At 40.1% G+C, this 16,679-nt stretch overlaps 1 protein-coding gene across 2 annotated transcripts in view; it reads right to left on the bottom strand.

The window, feature by feature from the left end:
- Positions 1-16,679, bottom strand: part of LOC122562583 (acyl-CoA dehydrogenase family member 10-like) — a 59,285-nt gene that overhangs the window by 25,278 nt on the left and 17,328 nt on the right. For both annotated transcript variants that reach the window (XM_043715543.1, XM_043715545.1), the window contains exons 4-11: positions 15,848-16,036; positions 12,864-13,022; positions 11,493-11,652; positions 8,649-8,790; positions 7,963-8,031; positions 5,009-5,190; positions 4,372-4,522; positions 3,839-3,984 (exon numbers count right to left, since the gene is read on the bottom strand). In XM_043715543.1, coding sequence (XP_043571478.1) covers positions 3,839-3,984; positions 4,372-4,522; positions 5,009-5,190; positions 7,963-8,031; positions 8,649-8,790; positions 11,493-11,652; positions 12,864-13,022; positions 15,848-16,036 — 1,198 coding nt within the window. The remainder of the gene's footprint in view (positions 1-3,838; positions 3,985-4,371; positions 4,523-5,008; positions 5,191-7,962; positions 8,032-8,648; positions 8,791-11,492; positions 11,653-12,863; positions 13,023-15,847; positions 16,037-16,679) is intronic.

The raw sequence follows: 16,679 nt of genomic DNA, 5'->3' as shown, positions 1-16,679 counted from the left end.
GTCCAGAACTAGCGGGCATAGGTTTAGGGAGAGAGGGGAAATATATAAGAGACCTACGGGGCAACGTTTTCACACAGAGGGTGGTACGTGTATGGAATGAGCTGCCAGAGGAAGTGGTGGAGGCTGGTACAATTGCAACATTTAAGAGGCATTTGGATGAGTATATGAATAGGAAGAGTTTGGAGGGATATGGGCCGGGTACTGGCAGGTGGGACTAGATTGGGTTCTGATATCTGGTCGGTTTGACCGAAGGGTCTGCTTCCATGCTGTACATCTCTATGACTCTACGACCTGATCAGGGGTACCCTAGAACTCTGTGGGAAGCTAGGGAAGTTATTGCTGGGCCTCTTACTGAGATATTTGACTCATTGATTGTCACAGGTGAGATGCCGGAAGCCTGGAGGTTGGCTAACGTGGTGCCACTATTTAAGAAAGGTGGTAAGACCAAGCCAGGGAACTATAGACCAGTGAGCCTGACGTCAGTGGTGGGCAAGTTGTTGGAGGGAATCCTAAGGGGCAGGATGTATGTGTATTTGGAAAGGCAAGGACTGATTAGGGATAGTCAACATGGCTTTATGCCTGAGAAATCATGTCTCACAAACTTGATTGAGTTTTTTGAAGTAACAAAGAGGACTGATGAGGGAAGTGTGGAAGATGTGACCTATATGGACTTCAGTGTGCCTTTCGACAAGGTTCCCCATGGGAGACTTGATAGCAAGGTTAGATCTCATGGAATACAGGGAGAAGTAGCCATTTGGATACAGAACTGGCTCAAAGTTAGAAGACAGATGGTGGTGGTGGAGAGTTGTTTTTCAGACTGGAGGCCTGTGACCAGTGGAGTGCCACAACGATTGGTGCTGGGTCCACTATTTTTCATCATTTATGTAAATGATTTGGATGTGAGTATAAGATGTATAGTTATTAAGTTTGCAGATGACACCAAAATTGGAGGTGTAGTGGAGAGCGAAGAGGGGTTACCTCAGATTACAACAGGAACTTGACCAGGTGGGCCAATGGGTTGAGAAGTGGCAGATGGAGTTTAATTCAGATAAATGCAAGGTCCTGCATTTTGGGAAAGCAAATCTTAGCAGGACTTATACACTTAATGGTAAGGTCCTAGGGAGTGTTGCTGAACAAAGAGACCTTGGAGTGCAGGTTCATAGCTTCTTGAAAGTGGAGTCGCAGGTAGATAGGATAGTGAAGAAGGCGTTTGATATGCTTTCCTTTATTGGTCAGAGTATTGAGTACAGGAGTTGGGAGGTCATGTTGCGGCTGTACAGGACATTGATTAGGCCACTGTTGGAATATTGCATGCTATTCTGGTCTCCTTCCTATTGGAAAGATGTTGTGAAACTTGAAAGGGTTCTGAAAAGATTTACAAGGATGTTGCCAGGGTTGGAGGATTTGAACTATAGGAAAGGTTGAATAGGTTAGTGTTTTCCCTGGAGCATTGAAGGCTGAGGGATGGCCTTATAGAGGCTTATAAAAACATGAGGGGCAAGTCTTTTTCTTGGGGTGGGGGAGTCCAGAACTGGAGGGCATAGGTTTAGGGTGAGAGGGGAATGATACAAAAGGACCTAAGGGGCAACTTTTTCGTGCAGAGGGTGTTACGTGCATGGAATGAGCTGCCAGAGGAAGTTGTGGAGGCTACTACAACTGCGACTTTTGAAAGGCATGTGGATGGGTATACGAATAGGAAGGATTTGGGGGGTTATGAGCAGGTGGGACTAGATTGGGTTGGGATATCTGGTCGGCATAGACAAGTTGGACCAAAGGGTCTGTTTCCGTACTGTATATTTCTATGATTCCATATTAACAAGAAAGGCCAGGATAGATAAGGATAAACCCTTTCCATTAGTTGGAGATTCTAGAAGTAGGGGACAAACTCTGAGAATTAGAGCCAGAGCATTTAGGAGAGATGTTAGGAAACAGTACACACAAAAGGGTGGTAGAGGTTTGGAACTCTCTTCCACAAATTTCAGTTGATGCTAGATCAGTTGGTAATTTTAAATCTGGGATAGGTACATTTTTGTTAAGCAAAGGTATTAAGGGCTGTAGGGCAAAGCCGTGATCTCATTAAATGGTGGATCAGACTTGAGGGGCTGAATGGCTACTTCTGTTCCCATGTACAGTTACACAAGCACTGACAGATGATAATTATAACATGATAATCAGAATCAGTGTCAGAACAGCTCAGATTAATCCACATGATTTATTCTTCAATTCAAAGTTAGAAATGGCTCCTATCCATAGAGGTAATTATTAGTGGCCCTAACATTCACTTCCTTCAGTTGTCATTGCAAACTAGTGAGAGCAATGAAAGGTGGCAATAAAAGGAGGAGGAGAAGAGATACTAGGACACAGAAGTTTTTGAAGGAAGCATAGGTCAATGATCACACTTAAAGAAGAAAGGAAGATATTTCAGCAGAAAAGACATGAAACCTAGGACTTGAACACCTGCCAAGAACAGAAATCAAATTAATTTGAAACCAAATTAATTTGAATTCAAGAAATTCAAGGCATACACTGGAAGGATTTTATGTCCAACATTAAAGTAAGACAACACTCAGAACAGCCTCCAGTTTAATCCACCATTTGTTAAAGATGATCAATTAGCTTGACCATGTCACTTGGCATCCTGCATTGATGGTGATCAGCCCTTTAGGACATGCAGAATTCCTACTGAATGTATAAGAGGAGGGTGGCCAAGCTGAACCAGCTCGAGACTGTCAGCAAAAATCTCCAACTGATCACCAGATACTGGAACAAGTCAAATTTTGAAATATCCCTGGTGTTTGTGTCCAGCGATCCCTCTAATCTTCTTAATGGCTGTGCGGGCCTTCAAGTCCTATGTGCAGCAGTGACTTCTGCAGCCGTGCAGTTTAGAGGGAACTCAGTGTGAAGGCAACTTAGTGAGAATCACACCGGGCACTGCATTTAACAATTAGGTCCTTAGAAGAAATAAAGTACAATTCCATGTTTAAAATCAGAAGACTGAAAAAAAGGACTGAACGTCATGCTTCAAGTTTAATTTCAGAGATTTATTACTAAAAGTATATAAAGAGGAGGTACATGGATTTTTGAAATATCAAGGAATTGAAAGCTTTGATGAGTGGGCACGAAAGAGAAGGCCTCAGGCAGATCAGATCTTTTTGAATAGTGGGGCAGACTTAAGGGGCCATGGGTCTTTAATCTGCTCCTTTTTTTATGTTCTAAAGCATGTAACCTAGACTAACACTTTAGTGCTGGGCTTCCTTCTCTCTTATTTCATTTAGTTACTTTTGCATGTTACCTATTTAAAATCCTGGGAGCAAGTGAGGACTGCAGATGCTGGAGATTAGAGTCAAGTGTGTGGTGCTGGAAAAGCACAGCAGGTCAGGCAGCATCTGAGGAGCAGGAGAATCGACGTTTCAGGCAGAAGCCCTTCATCAGGAATTTTAAATTCTGTCACTCACACCTCATTTAGGCATAGACAGAATCAAAACTACAGCAGATATTGAAAATTTAAAACAGACTTCTGTTTTCATGCTGTATGACTCTATGACTTGAAACATTATTTCTGTTTCTCTTTCCATAGTTGGTTATGTATTTCCAGCATTTTTTGCTTTTTGCTCAAATTTCCAGTATCTGCAGTACCGTATTTTGCTCTTGTCCAAAAATCAACCGTTTGGTGATTTGTCTCATTGTTATTTGTGAACTTTGTTTTGTGCAAATTGGTTGCTTTGTTTTCCTATGAAACAGTAATTACACTGTGGGAAAGGTGCAACATAAACGCAAACAGTTTATGTGAAAGAAACACCATGGCACCAGTGTACGTAAGCAGCGCTACTCACATTACCTTTCAAGATGGGAAAATCTGGTGGAAGGTAGTGTGCCAAACAGCTAAGTGCTACATCAGATATGGGATCACCCAAGGTGGACAGTTCCCAGTCCAAAATCGCCAGCACCTCAGGCTTGTCAGGATGAAAAACCAGATTGTCCAATCTAAAAGTTTGAGGAGATAGAGAGAGTATGAAAGTGAGGTCAGAAGTTGGAATAAAGAATGAAAATAGAGAAAGGAAGAGAAAATGGGAAGCAGAAGAGTGAGGGAAGAAAAAAGAAAAAAAGTGCCTTAAATTAATTTTGTTTTATAAAACTGATGCATAATACTCACTACAAATCAGATTCTTAAATGCGGAGAATGGTTTATAGGAACAATGGTGACAAGTTTGTGGAGATGCACAATGGCCCACAGTTTAAATCAAATCTTTACAATCCAATAAAATTCAAATTCTCATCTTAAAGATCATTCTCAAATGCTACCTCCAAATCTACCCCTAAACATTGTTTGTTGAAACTATTATCAAGCATTTAAGTAGTTACATTATATACCTGAAGTCCCCATGCACAATAGTGGTCTTTTCATGTGTTGGGAGGTTTTCTGGAAGCCATTTTATGATCTGTTCCATTGCTGGAATATTATGAGTCTCACTTGCTCGATACTGTTTAGTCCACGTGTGAACCTGGCGCTCAATGTAGTTGCCTAAAGATAAGTATTGTTACTAGGTAAGTATAATACTAAGAAAGCTGCACAAAATGAAAAGAAGTTGATCAAACTCTTGGAAGAAGCAAAGGATTAAGCAAACAATTATTTTGCTGACTTGTGCAGATTTGAACTTGCACATTTTTCTTAACTGTCATATTGTTTATACACTAGATTTCCTACAATGGTTTTTTAAATGAATGCACTGCTCACTTTGCTACAAAGGCAAAAAGATCAGAAGCTTCCTGGGTTTATTCCTGGTCTGTGCTGAATTAGCTAATCGCAGCTTTTGGATTTTTACAATTGCTTTGGTGCTGTTGGTTAGAAGAAAACAAAATGAGCTGTTTAATGCTCAATCTAACTTAGACTTAATAAGAATGATAATGAGTCATGTCAACATGGAGGCAGTAGTGACAAAATGAACTAGTCCTCTTGCAAATAGGATAAAATGAGAATAACTGATTCAAATCTGTAGATAGTCCTTACCATGTTTTCCATAATCCTCTAATCCAGCAGCATGGACATCAACCTGATGAATCCGGCAAAGAACATGGTTCATGGCACTGTAAATTTCTGTTCGCTGATGAGCCGATAGTCCTGGTAATGTTGGGTCCTTAAATATTCTCCCCTGGCAGTATTCCATCAGGTAGAAGGAAGTCCCAAGAACACTGGAAAAGAAGGAAGATTACTATGAATACCATCTCTGTTAGTGAAGGCAAAGCTATCACCGAATACTCGAATTTTAACATAAAACTTGGCCAGCAAGCTTGGATGCCAGAATACAGGTAGTTCTGCTACAATGCTGTGGTGTTCCAGCAAAACCGCACCTAATGGAAAATCACTGAAACTGTGAGGCCTATTTAAAAAGTGGGGTTGGGACAGACCAACAAAAAAAATCACACACAATCACTCAAAAAAGACCCAAAAGTCTAAAGCAAAAGTATAACACAACCTGAATGACAGTTGAAATCATATTTATCAAGGAAACAAAAGTAAATTTAACAGTACATTTTAAAAATGTAAGAAAGCTGCTTTATGTACAGTATCACACAGAAAGCTGCTCTATCGGCAGCTGACATCAACGCATGCGGAGAACGGCATGAAGACCGAGCTCACATCGTGCATGTGCAGAATGGCACAAAGACTTTGGCACTGACATGACACATGCACTGAACAGCATGAAGACCAACACTGACATCATGCATGCGTGGACAACAATGTATGTGCAGATTGACAGGAACACCAGTGCATGCTCAGAATGCTAACCAATCTCTGGTGGAATTGCGCTATTGAGAAGAGGTAAACATTCTCCAAAATATCGTCCCCTAATTCTTCAGTGATGTTATAGTCAAATTGCGTGGCCAAAACACGCATTATCCCAGAAATGCCTGTAGTATGATATTTAAACAAGTTATTGCTTAAACAAAATGCTGTTGAATCTTTTGATCTTACGACCAAAAGGGGGCACTGTTCATAAAAATGACTTCAAGAAAGAAAGCGAATGTACTGAGCCAAATTTGCAGATGACACTATATAGGTGGAAAAACAAGTTGCAAGAAGAATACAAATATTTACAGAGAGATATTGATAGGTCATGGAGGCAGCAAGTTGGAAAATGGAGTATAATATGGGAAAATGTGAAGTTGTTCATTTTTGGAAGGGAGAACAAAAGAACAAAGTATTATTTAAATACAGGAAAACTGTAGAAAGCTGCAATCAAGAGATTTGGAGCCAGTTGTGCATGAAATACAAAAAAACTAGCACACAGGTGTAGCAGGTAGTCAGGAACATTGATACTTATTTCAAGTGGTCTGGAGTATGAAAGTAGGGAAGTCTTGCTGCAGCTGTACAAGATGCTGGTGAGACTGCATCAGGAATACTGAGAGCAGTGTTGGCCCCATGTTTTTGAAAAAAGATTGGAGGCAGTTCAGAAAAGTGACCCTGATATAGCGAGATTGTCTTATGAGCAAAGGGTTGGGACTCTATTGATTCGAATTTCGAAGAATGCAAGGTGATCTCACTGAAACATGTACGTTTTTTCAGTGGCTTGGCAGGGTAAACACTGAGAGGATCTTTCCCGTCATGGGAGAGTGTTGCATGAAAAGGCACTGTGTTAGAATTAAGGGGCACCAACTTAAAACTGAGAAGAGGAGGAATTTCTTCTCTCAGAGCGTCGAGAGTCTTTCGAACTCTTTGCCACAGAGAGCTGTGGGGCAGAATCCTTCTGTATATTTAAGGCTGAGATAGATAGATTCTTGATCAGTGAAAGAATGAAGGGTTAAGAGGAAAGGGCAATAAACTGGATATGAGAAATGTCAGATCAGCCACTATCCTATTGAATGGCAGAGCAAGTTTGATGGACTGAATGCTGAAAATGTGTTGCTGGAAAAGCGCAGCAGGTCAGGCAGCATCCAAGGAACAGGAGAATCGACGTTTCGGGCATACGCCCTTCTTCTGCAGCCCTCACTTTCTCTCTGATGGACTGAATGGCCAACTCCTGTTCCTAATTTTTATGGTCTTATAGTCTAAGTATATGAATTAGGAGCACAAGCAAAAAAAAACCTACCTTTCTACTGGATTTTTGAGATCAGGAATCAGGTATCAAAGATCAGCCAGTTAGGCTCCACCTCAGTAAAAACATGCAAGGATTTAAATTGGCCTCACAGTTCTTAGCACTCGGGGGAGCTGCATGGCAGCTATTGCTGCTTTGGAGATTGTGACCCTAGAGATGGTTTGCGAACCCATTGGTGGTCATGACCCATTCTTTGGGAGATCCTGTTATAATGTATGTAAAGCTTTGATCCCAGTTCTATCCTTCACTGTCTGGATATCTGCCCCATTGCAGATAATGGAGTGTATCAAAACAAATGACATCACCTACGTAGACAATGCTGATGGCAAGGAAAAGTACTCCCTTTAAATCTATTTTATATTTATTCTCTCCTTCCAAGAGGGGACATTTATTTTCTTCTGATGTCCATCTCAGATACTAAACAAGGTGAGCAACTCCTTTTACTGTCACTCAAGAATGTGCTTCAGCAGCACCTAAAGAGTGAATGCTCCCACTAACCACATCAGCTATCTTTTCAGCAGCTCATTGAAAATAATGATTCAGTACTAAATGATATATTAGGTATTCACATCTATTTTAACTGTGTCACATTTAGTCTGATTTATTACTTCCCTGATAAAGGTGTAATATAATTGCAAGTTATGTTATTTCGAAGCTTTAACTCCCACACAATGTAGAAAAGTAGAGACTTTGACCGTACCAGATTCCAGAGGTAAATGACAACATTTTGAAGTTTAAATCACCCAGCTTCCATGGTCATCAGTTTGTCCACAGTCCCTTTCTTTTCCTTTCCAATTGTTGATTTTCATTATACTATTCACTCACACAAATAGCTTATACATTGCAGCTATGGAGTATCATTTTTTACCTGGGGTCCTCACAGATGGCAAGTACCTTGGGAACAGGAACTCCCATGGATCCAAGAGCTTTCATCACTCTGAATGGACCAACAAATAAAAATGTAACTTAGTCTCCCAAAACATAGTAGGCAACAATTTGACTGAAAAAAAAAATCAAGTATAATCGAGCATAATTAACTGCACACTCTCTACAACTTCCCCAGTTTTGTTTTTCTAATTTACTCTTCTCATCCCATAAAGATACCATTTTTCACAGGCATAAATTACAATATTACAAATAGAAGTTAGATATCAGTGTTGGCCAGATATTTGACTGTGTGGAGCTTCACAAATATGACTAACCACGAGTTCATCCAATGGTCACATTTTTACAGAGCAGGGAATCAAGATTGGGGAATCATGTCTAAATTTCCCTTCCTAGGTTCCAGGCAGGCTGAAGCTTATATTGACAACACGGTTGAAAGTAACTGAACTGACATAGTTGGGAATTAAACTCGAGATCTTCCTGATCAGTACCAGGCATTAAGGAGCAATGAGCTGAAAACATTACTTTGATTAAGTGGCTGGCCCAGTGTCCTAGAAATTGTGGCACTTGACAGCAGCTTAAGAACCGAACAATCTAAGCAACCGATTGAGTGAAGAGGAATTAGTTTTGTAAGATGCAGAGACTTCCTCCATTTTATGCACAAACTACCTGTATTCTCTTTCCACTGCATGCGCTGATTGCAGAAGTTTTCCAGGTGGTTTCTTTCTTAGCACCAGCTGTCGATTGCCACTCCGAATGTGATAGGTTGGGTTGGATTGGCCATGACTAAACTGCCGGAGAGTCAACGGCTCTGAAACCAGACGTAGCATATTACCCAAACTTCATCAATACAATGGTGTTACAACAACCCAACTGGGTAAATTAAGCCTCATTATTCCCGAAAATATACCAGGAATGCTAAAGTTTCTTTTAAAATATGACAGTTTCCTAAGATGCCTTACTGTCAGGCTAAGGTTGACAGAAACCACAAACTGCATTTCTCTACTGAACAAGAATTATTACTTACTACAAGTAATTTGAGTTTAGCTGCAGATGAATGGGTATGAACCACTGGCATATAACACTACTAACTAAAACTCCAACCTAATTATAAATTTTCTCTCTCATTTACACACACACAAGTAGAAAGAAATAGGGAAATTGATAGTACAGGAGTCAGTTCAATGGTGTTTGTTTCCCAGTTCTGATGTTGAGGTAATCTTCCTTCAATTGGCCAGACACCTTGTTCAGATATCTTGCCTGGAGTCTTTTGTAAGATACATTTAGCATTATTCAAAAGTCACAGCTTACAGCAACTACTGCAAGAAAAGTAACTGCTTTACTTCAGGAATAAACTGAGTTTTTGACTGTAGGAAATAGGCAGCTTCTCGGTTGGGTGAAGATCTGCATAAATATTTTCTCTCCTCTCTGTGTCTCTGAAACTAGTTTCCAGCTCCAAGCTGCTCAGCTACCCAAGAGTAAATCTCACAGTTGTTTGATTTGGAGATGCCAGTGTCGGATTGGGTTGTCCACACACACCTGATGAAGGAGCAGCACTCTGAAAGCTACTGCTTCCAATTAAACCTGTTGGACTATAAACTAGCGTCGTGTGAATTTTAACTTTACACAGTTGCTTGTAAGCAAAAGATTTCTGTCACTGATAACTGCCATTAGTTTAGAGATCGATCAGCTTCTTGATGTCAACAAGAGCTGCATCAGTACACACCCGTGGCTCCAGATTGTCTACATTTCCACACTTCAATGCTTGTTCAAACAATTGTTTACAATGCCTATGATGAGTATCAGTTACTTGCTTTCAAAACTGCAGCCACTCTTTCACAAAATGATTTTTAAAAACAGTTCTTTTTCATTTCAGTCCACAGTTTTTAAAAACACAAATATAAAAAGACAATGTCCATATAAGTGGCATTATAGACTGTTAACTATCTTACTTTCTAAAGTATGGTAAAAGATGCTAATTCTCTCTGGCCAAAGTCTTACAAGTGTAAATTTGGTTATCCTGAAAAAAGCAAGCAAGACAGCTACAATCTTGTGCACACCTCCTGTGTGAACAACCAACAATACATCTTCTCAAGCAGGTAATGCTATGATCTCTAGGAGATTATATTAAATAGATTAGACACATTGAATCTCAGATATGAGAAGAACCGTAACACTTTTCAAAAATTCATGTCAATTAAAATTTAAATAAAGGGACCCATGTTCATTTCTTTAAAATTGCCCAAGTATATCCATACAACTTTCCTCATCTGGAAACACAGAATGCTTCAGAATAGAGCATCCAACCAATCAGTCATTGCTAAAGTTTAGTCAAAACTGGTCAGCTAATTGCTGTTACTCTCTGAGGAAATAGAATTAAATTGCTGCAGGATACAATTTAGTACTGCAAAAAGCCATCCTCTGTTTCTAACGTGAAATGGAATTTCCTATTAGAGTTAAAGTAAATTGATGTTAAAGGCACTGGACAACTGTACCATAACTCAATACAACACATGACATGGCACAACCATGAATATATATTTTAAAAAACCATACATTTCCCTACTGAGACAATGAAACTCTAGGAGATGACATTTCTAAAACTCTTCTCTCTACAGTAACTATTGCACAAAATGTATGGAGCTGCAAAGTTTGTATTGGATCTCAAATTCCTCTGGTTCAATAACTGAAATTCAAGAAGGAAAACATTTATGCGAGTGACCTGTTGACCCATGTTCCAGCTTGCTCTTGTACTGGTAATTCAGTACACTGTGTATCGGTTCATATAAATTCATAGTGTGACACTAGTTTAATTCTGATCAGGTATCAAAGTCTCTGAAGTGGGATCACTCAGAAACCAATCTAATAATATCTCACTGTAATGAAGGTGCGTCACAATTTTTTCAAAATTCATTCAAGGGTTGAGGGTGTCACTGGCTAGGCACCACTTATTGCCCATCCCTAATTGCCCAGAGGGCAGTTGAGAATCAACCACATTGGTGTGTCAAAAGTGTGGTGCTGGAAAAGCACATCAGGTCAGGCAGCATCCGAGGAGCAGGAAAACCGACATTTCAGCAAAAGCCCTTCATCAGGAATTTCCTGCTCCTCAGATGCTGCCTGACCTGCTGTGCTTTTCCAGCACGACATTCTTGACTCTAATCTTCAGCATCTGCAATACTCACTTTCACCACATTGGTGTGTGTCCAGAATCACATGTAGGCCAGACCATGTGAGGATGGCAGGTTTCCTTCCCTAAAGGACAACAGTGTACCAGATGTGTTTTTCTGACAATTGGCAATGGATTTACAGTAGTCATTAGGTTATTAATTCCAGATATTTATTGAATGCAAATTCCACCATCTGCCGTGGCAGGGTTCAAACCAGGGTCCCCAGAACATTATCTGGGTCTCAGGATTAACAGTCCAGCAATAATATCACCATGCCATTGACTCCCCTTGTACTTTTAGTGTAGAATGTGGGTCACAGCATGGTGTGGGACAGTCAAGCACCTACCTGCTGAACTTAGCCCCAAAGTGGTCTGGAGGTACTCCTTCAGACAGTCTGTAGGAATGTCCATGTGCTTATGAACAGTTTGCGTACCATGCACATAACCATGCAACGGGAACCTCAGCAATGACTCCAATTTCTGAATGGCTGTAGTTATGTCTCCAACCTAGAAATTAAAATGAGACACCTTTGCCACACTGCTTTCAGCTAGTTCCTTTTTTCCATGAAGCAGTACAAACTAAACCTTCACACAATTGAAATGACAGTTTCTTCACTGTCTTCAAAGAAAAAGAACCATCAAGTGCATCATTCATACGAAAAAAGTCTCTAGCTAGAGAAGTTCTTGTCTTCTGCCCCTTAATTCTAAAATGCTAAAATCTAGACATGACTTTTGTTCCAATTTGTTTTAATTAATGGAATAAGGCCAGCATTTGTTGCCCATCTCTAATTCCTCAGAGCAGTTAAGAGTCAACCACATTGTTGTGAGTTTGCAGTCACATGTAGATCAGACCAAGTATGGATGGCAGTTTACTTTCCTAAAGGGTATTAGATTAGATTAGATTAGATACCCCATAGTATGGAAACAGGCTTTTCGGCCCAACAAGTCCACACCCAACCCTCCGAAGCTGTAACCCACCCAGACCCATTCCCCTACCCTACATTTACCCCTGACTAATGGACCTAACACTATGGGCAATTTAGCATGGCCAATTCACCCGACCAGCACATCTTTGGACTGTGGTAGGAAACCAGAGCACCTGGAGGAAATCCACGCAGACACGGGGAGAATGTGCAAACTTCACACAGAGAGCTGCCCGAGGCTGGAATCAAACCCTGGTCCCTGGCGCTGTGAGGCAGCAGAGCTAACCACTGAGCCACCATGCCGCCCACTTTAGTTTTTCTGACAATTAACAATGGTTTCTCTCAATTCCAGATTTTTATTGAATCCATTCACCATGGCAGGATTTGAATCGGAGTCCCCAGAACATTAGCTGTCCCTGGATTAACAGTGCAGTGATAATATAACTAGGCCACTACCTCCCTTGCCAAGCGGTAACTTAGAAAGTATGCAAGTATGCATATCAGACCAGAACTGTTGAGATTCACATCTTGTTCACACCAGGTTCACATGTAAAGAATGATCAGATGGTCAAGGTATCAGACATCTGAGAGAGATTATCACACCCCAGAAGATGAAAACATTTTGATCCTGAAGGACAAGCTGTAGAACATTAATTATTTATGATAATTATACATTAATTATTTCTCGAGTACTCGTGAGGCCTTTACATCGTACCTGTTTCTCCGATCATGATGCATTATGTGCTATAGCCCTCCAAATTACTTTTCTGTGCCTGACAACTGTAACAGCTTTACCTTAATTGTAATCATTCCGAGCTGAGCTGCTGGTTTCAGATTTCGTCCAAAGTCATCAAGATAAATTGATTCTGTAGGCTGGACTTTCAGACGTTCTAAACAGCGTTTGTAGATCTCAGGATTTGGCTTGCTAATTCCCTCACGGCATGACTCAATAACCTGCAAACATTGAAGGAAACCTAAGCAATCAGTGATGGTAAAGTCCTTCAATTTAATCTTCACTGATATGATTTCTACATCTAGCCTTAAAAATTTATTTACTTGCTGCTGTTGTACTCTCAGAATTGTTATACCACAAAATGAGGCCATTTGGTCCATTATGTCTTTGCACCAGCTCTCTAACTGAAGAAATCATTAAATAACATTCCTCCACACTCTCCTATAACTGCCTCAAACATTCTTCCTTTTCCTCATGTTACATTTGCTTCTTTTGCCAATTACTTTAAATCTGTGCCAGCTTGTTTTGACCTTTTTATGAGCAGTAAAAACAAGGGCTGCAGATGCTGGAAACCAGACTCTAGGTTAGAGTGGTGCTGGAAAAGCACAGCAGGTCAGGCAGCATCCGAGTTTTTATGAGTGGGCACAGTTTCTAACAACTTTGTTGATAACCCTAACCATTTTGAAAGTCTCTTAGCCTTCTCTTCTCCAAGGAAATCAGTGTCAACTGCTCCAACTTACTTTCATAACAGAAGTTCCTCATCCCTGGAATACCCTTGCTAATGTCTTCACATCTTTCCTATAGTGCAGATCTCAGAACAATACACAACAGTCCAGCTGAGGCCAAACTTGTATAAGTTCAAAATAACTTCTAAGCAAGGAAGAACTGCAGTTGCTGGAAATCAGAAACAAAAACAGAAAAATCTAGAAAAACTCAGCAGGTCTGGCAACATCTGTGGAGGGAAAGCAGAGTTAATGTTTCGGGTCCAGTGACCCTTCTTCAGAACAGTGTGTTCACGACCTTCCTTCTCTTGTACACTATGCTCTATTATTAAGGATTAGGATACTGTATACTTTATTGGCCATGTTCTCAACCTGTCCTGCCACCTTCAATGACTTTTATACATATGCACACAAATCCATTTGACAAGCAACACATTCATTTCACTCCCTTCATGTCCAATACTCAGTAGCAGCAGTGTGTACCATGTTCAAGATGCAAAACATAAATTCACCAAAGTTCTTTCAATAATGCATGAATGAGGACATCACCAGCTGCAAGTTCTTCACCAAGTCATTCCCCAACCTGACATGTAAATACAGTAAAATCACCATCATCCCAGAGGACAATTAAGACAGAAATGACTGTTTAAACTGAAGATGACCATGCCTCACGTAAGAGGCAAGCTTGAGAAGGTGGGACCATCATGGCAACCTCAACCTGTGCAAGAATTGAAACTGTGCTGTTGGCATCACTCTGCATCACAAACCAGCTGTCCAGCCAACTGACCTCCACTTAGAAATGTATCAACATTCCTTTAGTGTCACTGGGTCAAAATCCTGGAACTCTCTTCCAAACAAAAACATTAATGTACCTACTCCAAATGGACTGCTGTGACTCAAGACAGCAGCTCACCACTAACTTCTCAAGGGCAAGGAGGGGTGGATAATAAATGCTGGCTCAACCAGCAAAGTCCACATTCCCTGAACGAATAAACAAACTGCAGGGAACAATGGGAAACATGATTAGATTTTCAAGACTTCACAAATTATAAAATCTGTTTATAACTCTCTGGGAACATTGCTTTCTTTATTTTTCTAATTTATTCCGAATTTTTTTTTGCCTTGGTACCTTTGTACCTAATACTGTAAGTAGTGACTTTGTAAACTTTTCACGTGACAATAAAGGTAATTCTAATACATTAATAGATATATTTACTGTCCATAATCAAAAATATCTTTCGTAACTTGTTGCATGTGACACATGCACTTATTTATAAAATAATTGAGAAAGATATCTTGTTTCAACTGTGCACAAACTCATAACCGTATTATGATTACAAAAGAAAATCAGCCATGGGGTTATTACTGTCCATGTTTAGTCATTTAAAACAGAAGTAGCAACACCTCTGCTAGTCTCATACATCTTCAGAAATTGAAGGCCTAATTATTCCCATTTGATTCTTGACAGCTGACACTGTGCATTGGCAAATAAACCCAAATTGCAAGGCCTGCATCTTTGTTCACACAAAGACTTGATCTTTCTTCACCCTTTGCTGGTTTAAAGTCTTTATACAAACATTTTCAAAAGCCTCATGATTTTAATTAATTCTAACCTTGCAATCTATTTTAGGCAGCAGGTTTGCAATTCTAATTCTAGAAAAACTGTGCAGTTTCTCTCTGGCTCATCCGATGATTAGGTCTTTGTGCTTAGAATACTTTTTTATACACTACCTTATATTTCTAGTTCTCTCCACTCCTACAGACTCCATAGTACCTATCTCTTTGAACAGGTCTTCAATCATCTCAACATTGCAATATCTGTTTCCCCAGTATACATCACAATTTGTGGTAAGTGGTATGAAGGTTCAAGTTGCTGCTACCCATCAAAATCCTTGTCAAGCTTTGAAAAATACATATGGACAAACACATACTTAACCAGCATTTCCCATCTATGGGAGATGCAGTATTTGAGAAGTGCAAGTTAGAATGTCCATCATGACCATCTCCTAAACAACAATATGATGTTCACTGAGACAGTTTACTGTGAAATTCATATGTATTTTGTATTTTCATCCCTTGTAGATGAAACTGAAAGTACAGTATAATCATTTCCTAGTTACCGCTCATACCCTTGTACCCATTCACGAAGAGTCTAAATAACAGAACTACAAGTAGTCTTTCCCTATCTGTAGCACCAGGTGCTGACAGTCTAATGTTCAGTACTTCTGCACCAACAAGCACATCTAATCATTGTTTTACCTTTCACACCACACAAGAGATACACAAAAGAAAATAAAGTGAAGTGCTTGATCAGTTATACTCACCACATCAAAATCAACTTTCTCCACAGGCAAGAAACTTTGGTGTTTGAACCAGAAGTTATTGGTCAGTACAGCAGTTTTCAATCCCTCTGCTCTGATACATTGTATAGCTTCTCTCATCGCGGGAATCTGATATTCCATCTGTCTAGTCATTGCTTCTAAATAGGGTTTGATCATGTTAGAAGTCTGCTTCTATAAAGAAAAGGAAAACTGTTAAGAGTTAGTGATACAGGGAAGCAACCTCAGAGTAAGAGAACAAATGAGAGGTGATGAGAGTAAGAAATAAGCAAGAGTAAAAAACAGCACATGAGAGAAAGTTGAGAAGGAGAAAGAAAAACAGGGAGAGAGTATAAAGTACACAGGTAACAGTCTCAGTGAGGCTGTCTAGAAAATTAGAAAATTATAGGTAAAAGGTGAGAGACTTCCAGTAATTTTTGGGTATGGACTGAAAGGGAAAGAGTTTGCAAGACCAGAAAAATCGAGAGTTGGATAAAAAGACAAGGAAGAGAAGGATAGGGAAGCAAAAGAGGAGCAAGACAGGGCTGAGACTTTGAAGTGCAGTGTATTGACGGTAAACACAGAGACAGAAAATAATAGGACATTCAGACCTTTCAGCCCAATCTGCCATTCAATAAGATCATGGCTGATCATTCAGTACCATGTTCCCACTTTCTCCCATACCCTTTGATTCCTATAGCCTTGTGAGCTAAGAACTATATCTAACTCTGTATTGTGTTAGGGGTAGGGAGAAATGTAGGGGCGGGGGAGGTGATGAGGGCGGGGAAAGTTGTTGGAGATGGAGGGAGGTGTTGGAGGGAGGGGGAGGTGTTGGGGT

This window comes from Chiloscyllium plagiosum, chromosome 25 (genome assembly GCF_004010195.1).
Source record: "Chiloscyllium plagiosum isolate BGI_BamShark_2017 chromosome 25, ASM401019v2, whole genome shotgun sequence".
In the NCBI taxonomy this organism is placed as follows: Eukaryota; Metazoa; Chordata; class Chondrichthyes; order Orectolobiformes; family Hemiscylliidae; genus Chiloscyllium; species Chiloscyllium plagiosum.
The sequence above is the reverse complement of the archived record's forward strand: the minus strand, read 5'-3'. Positions and strand labels throughout refer to the sequence as shown.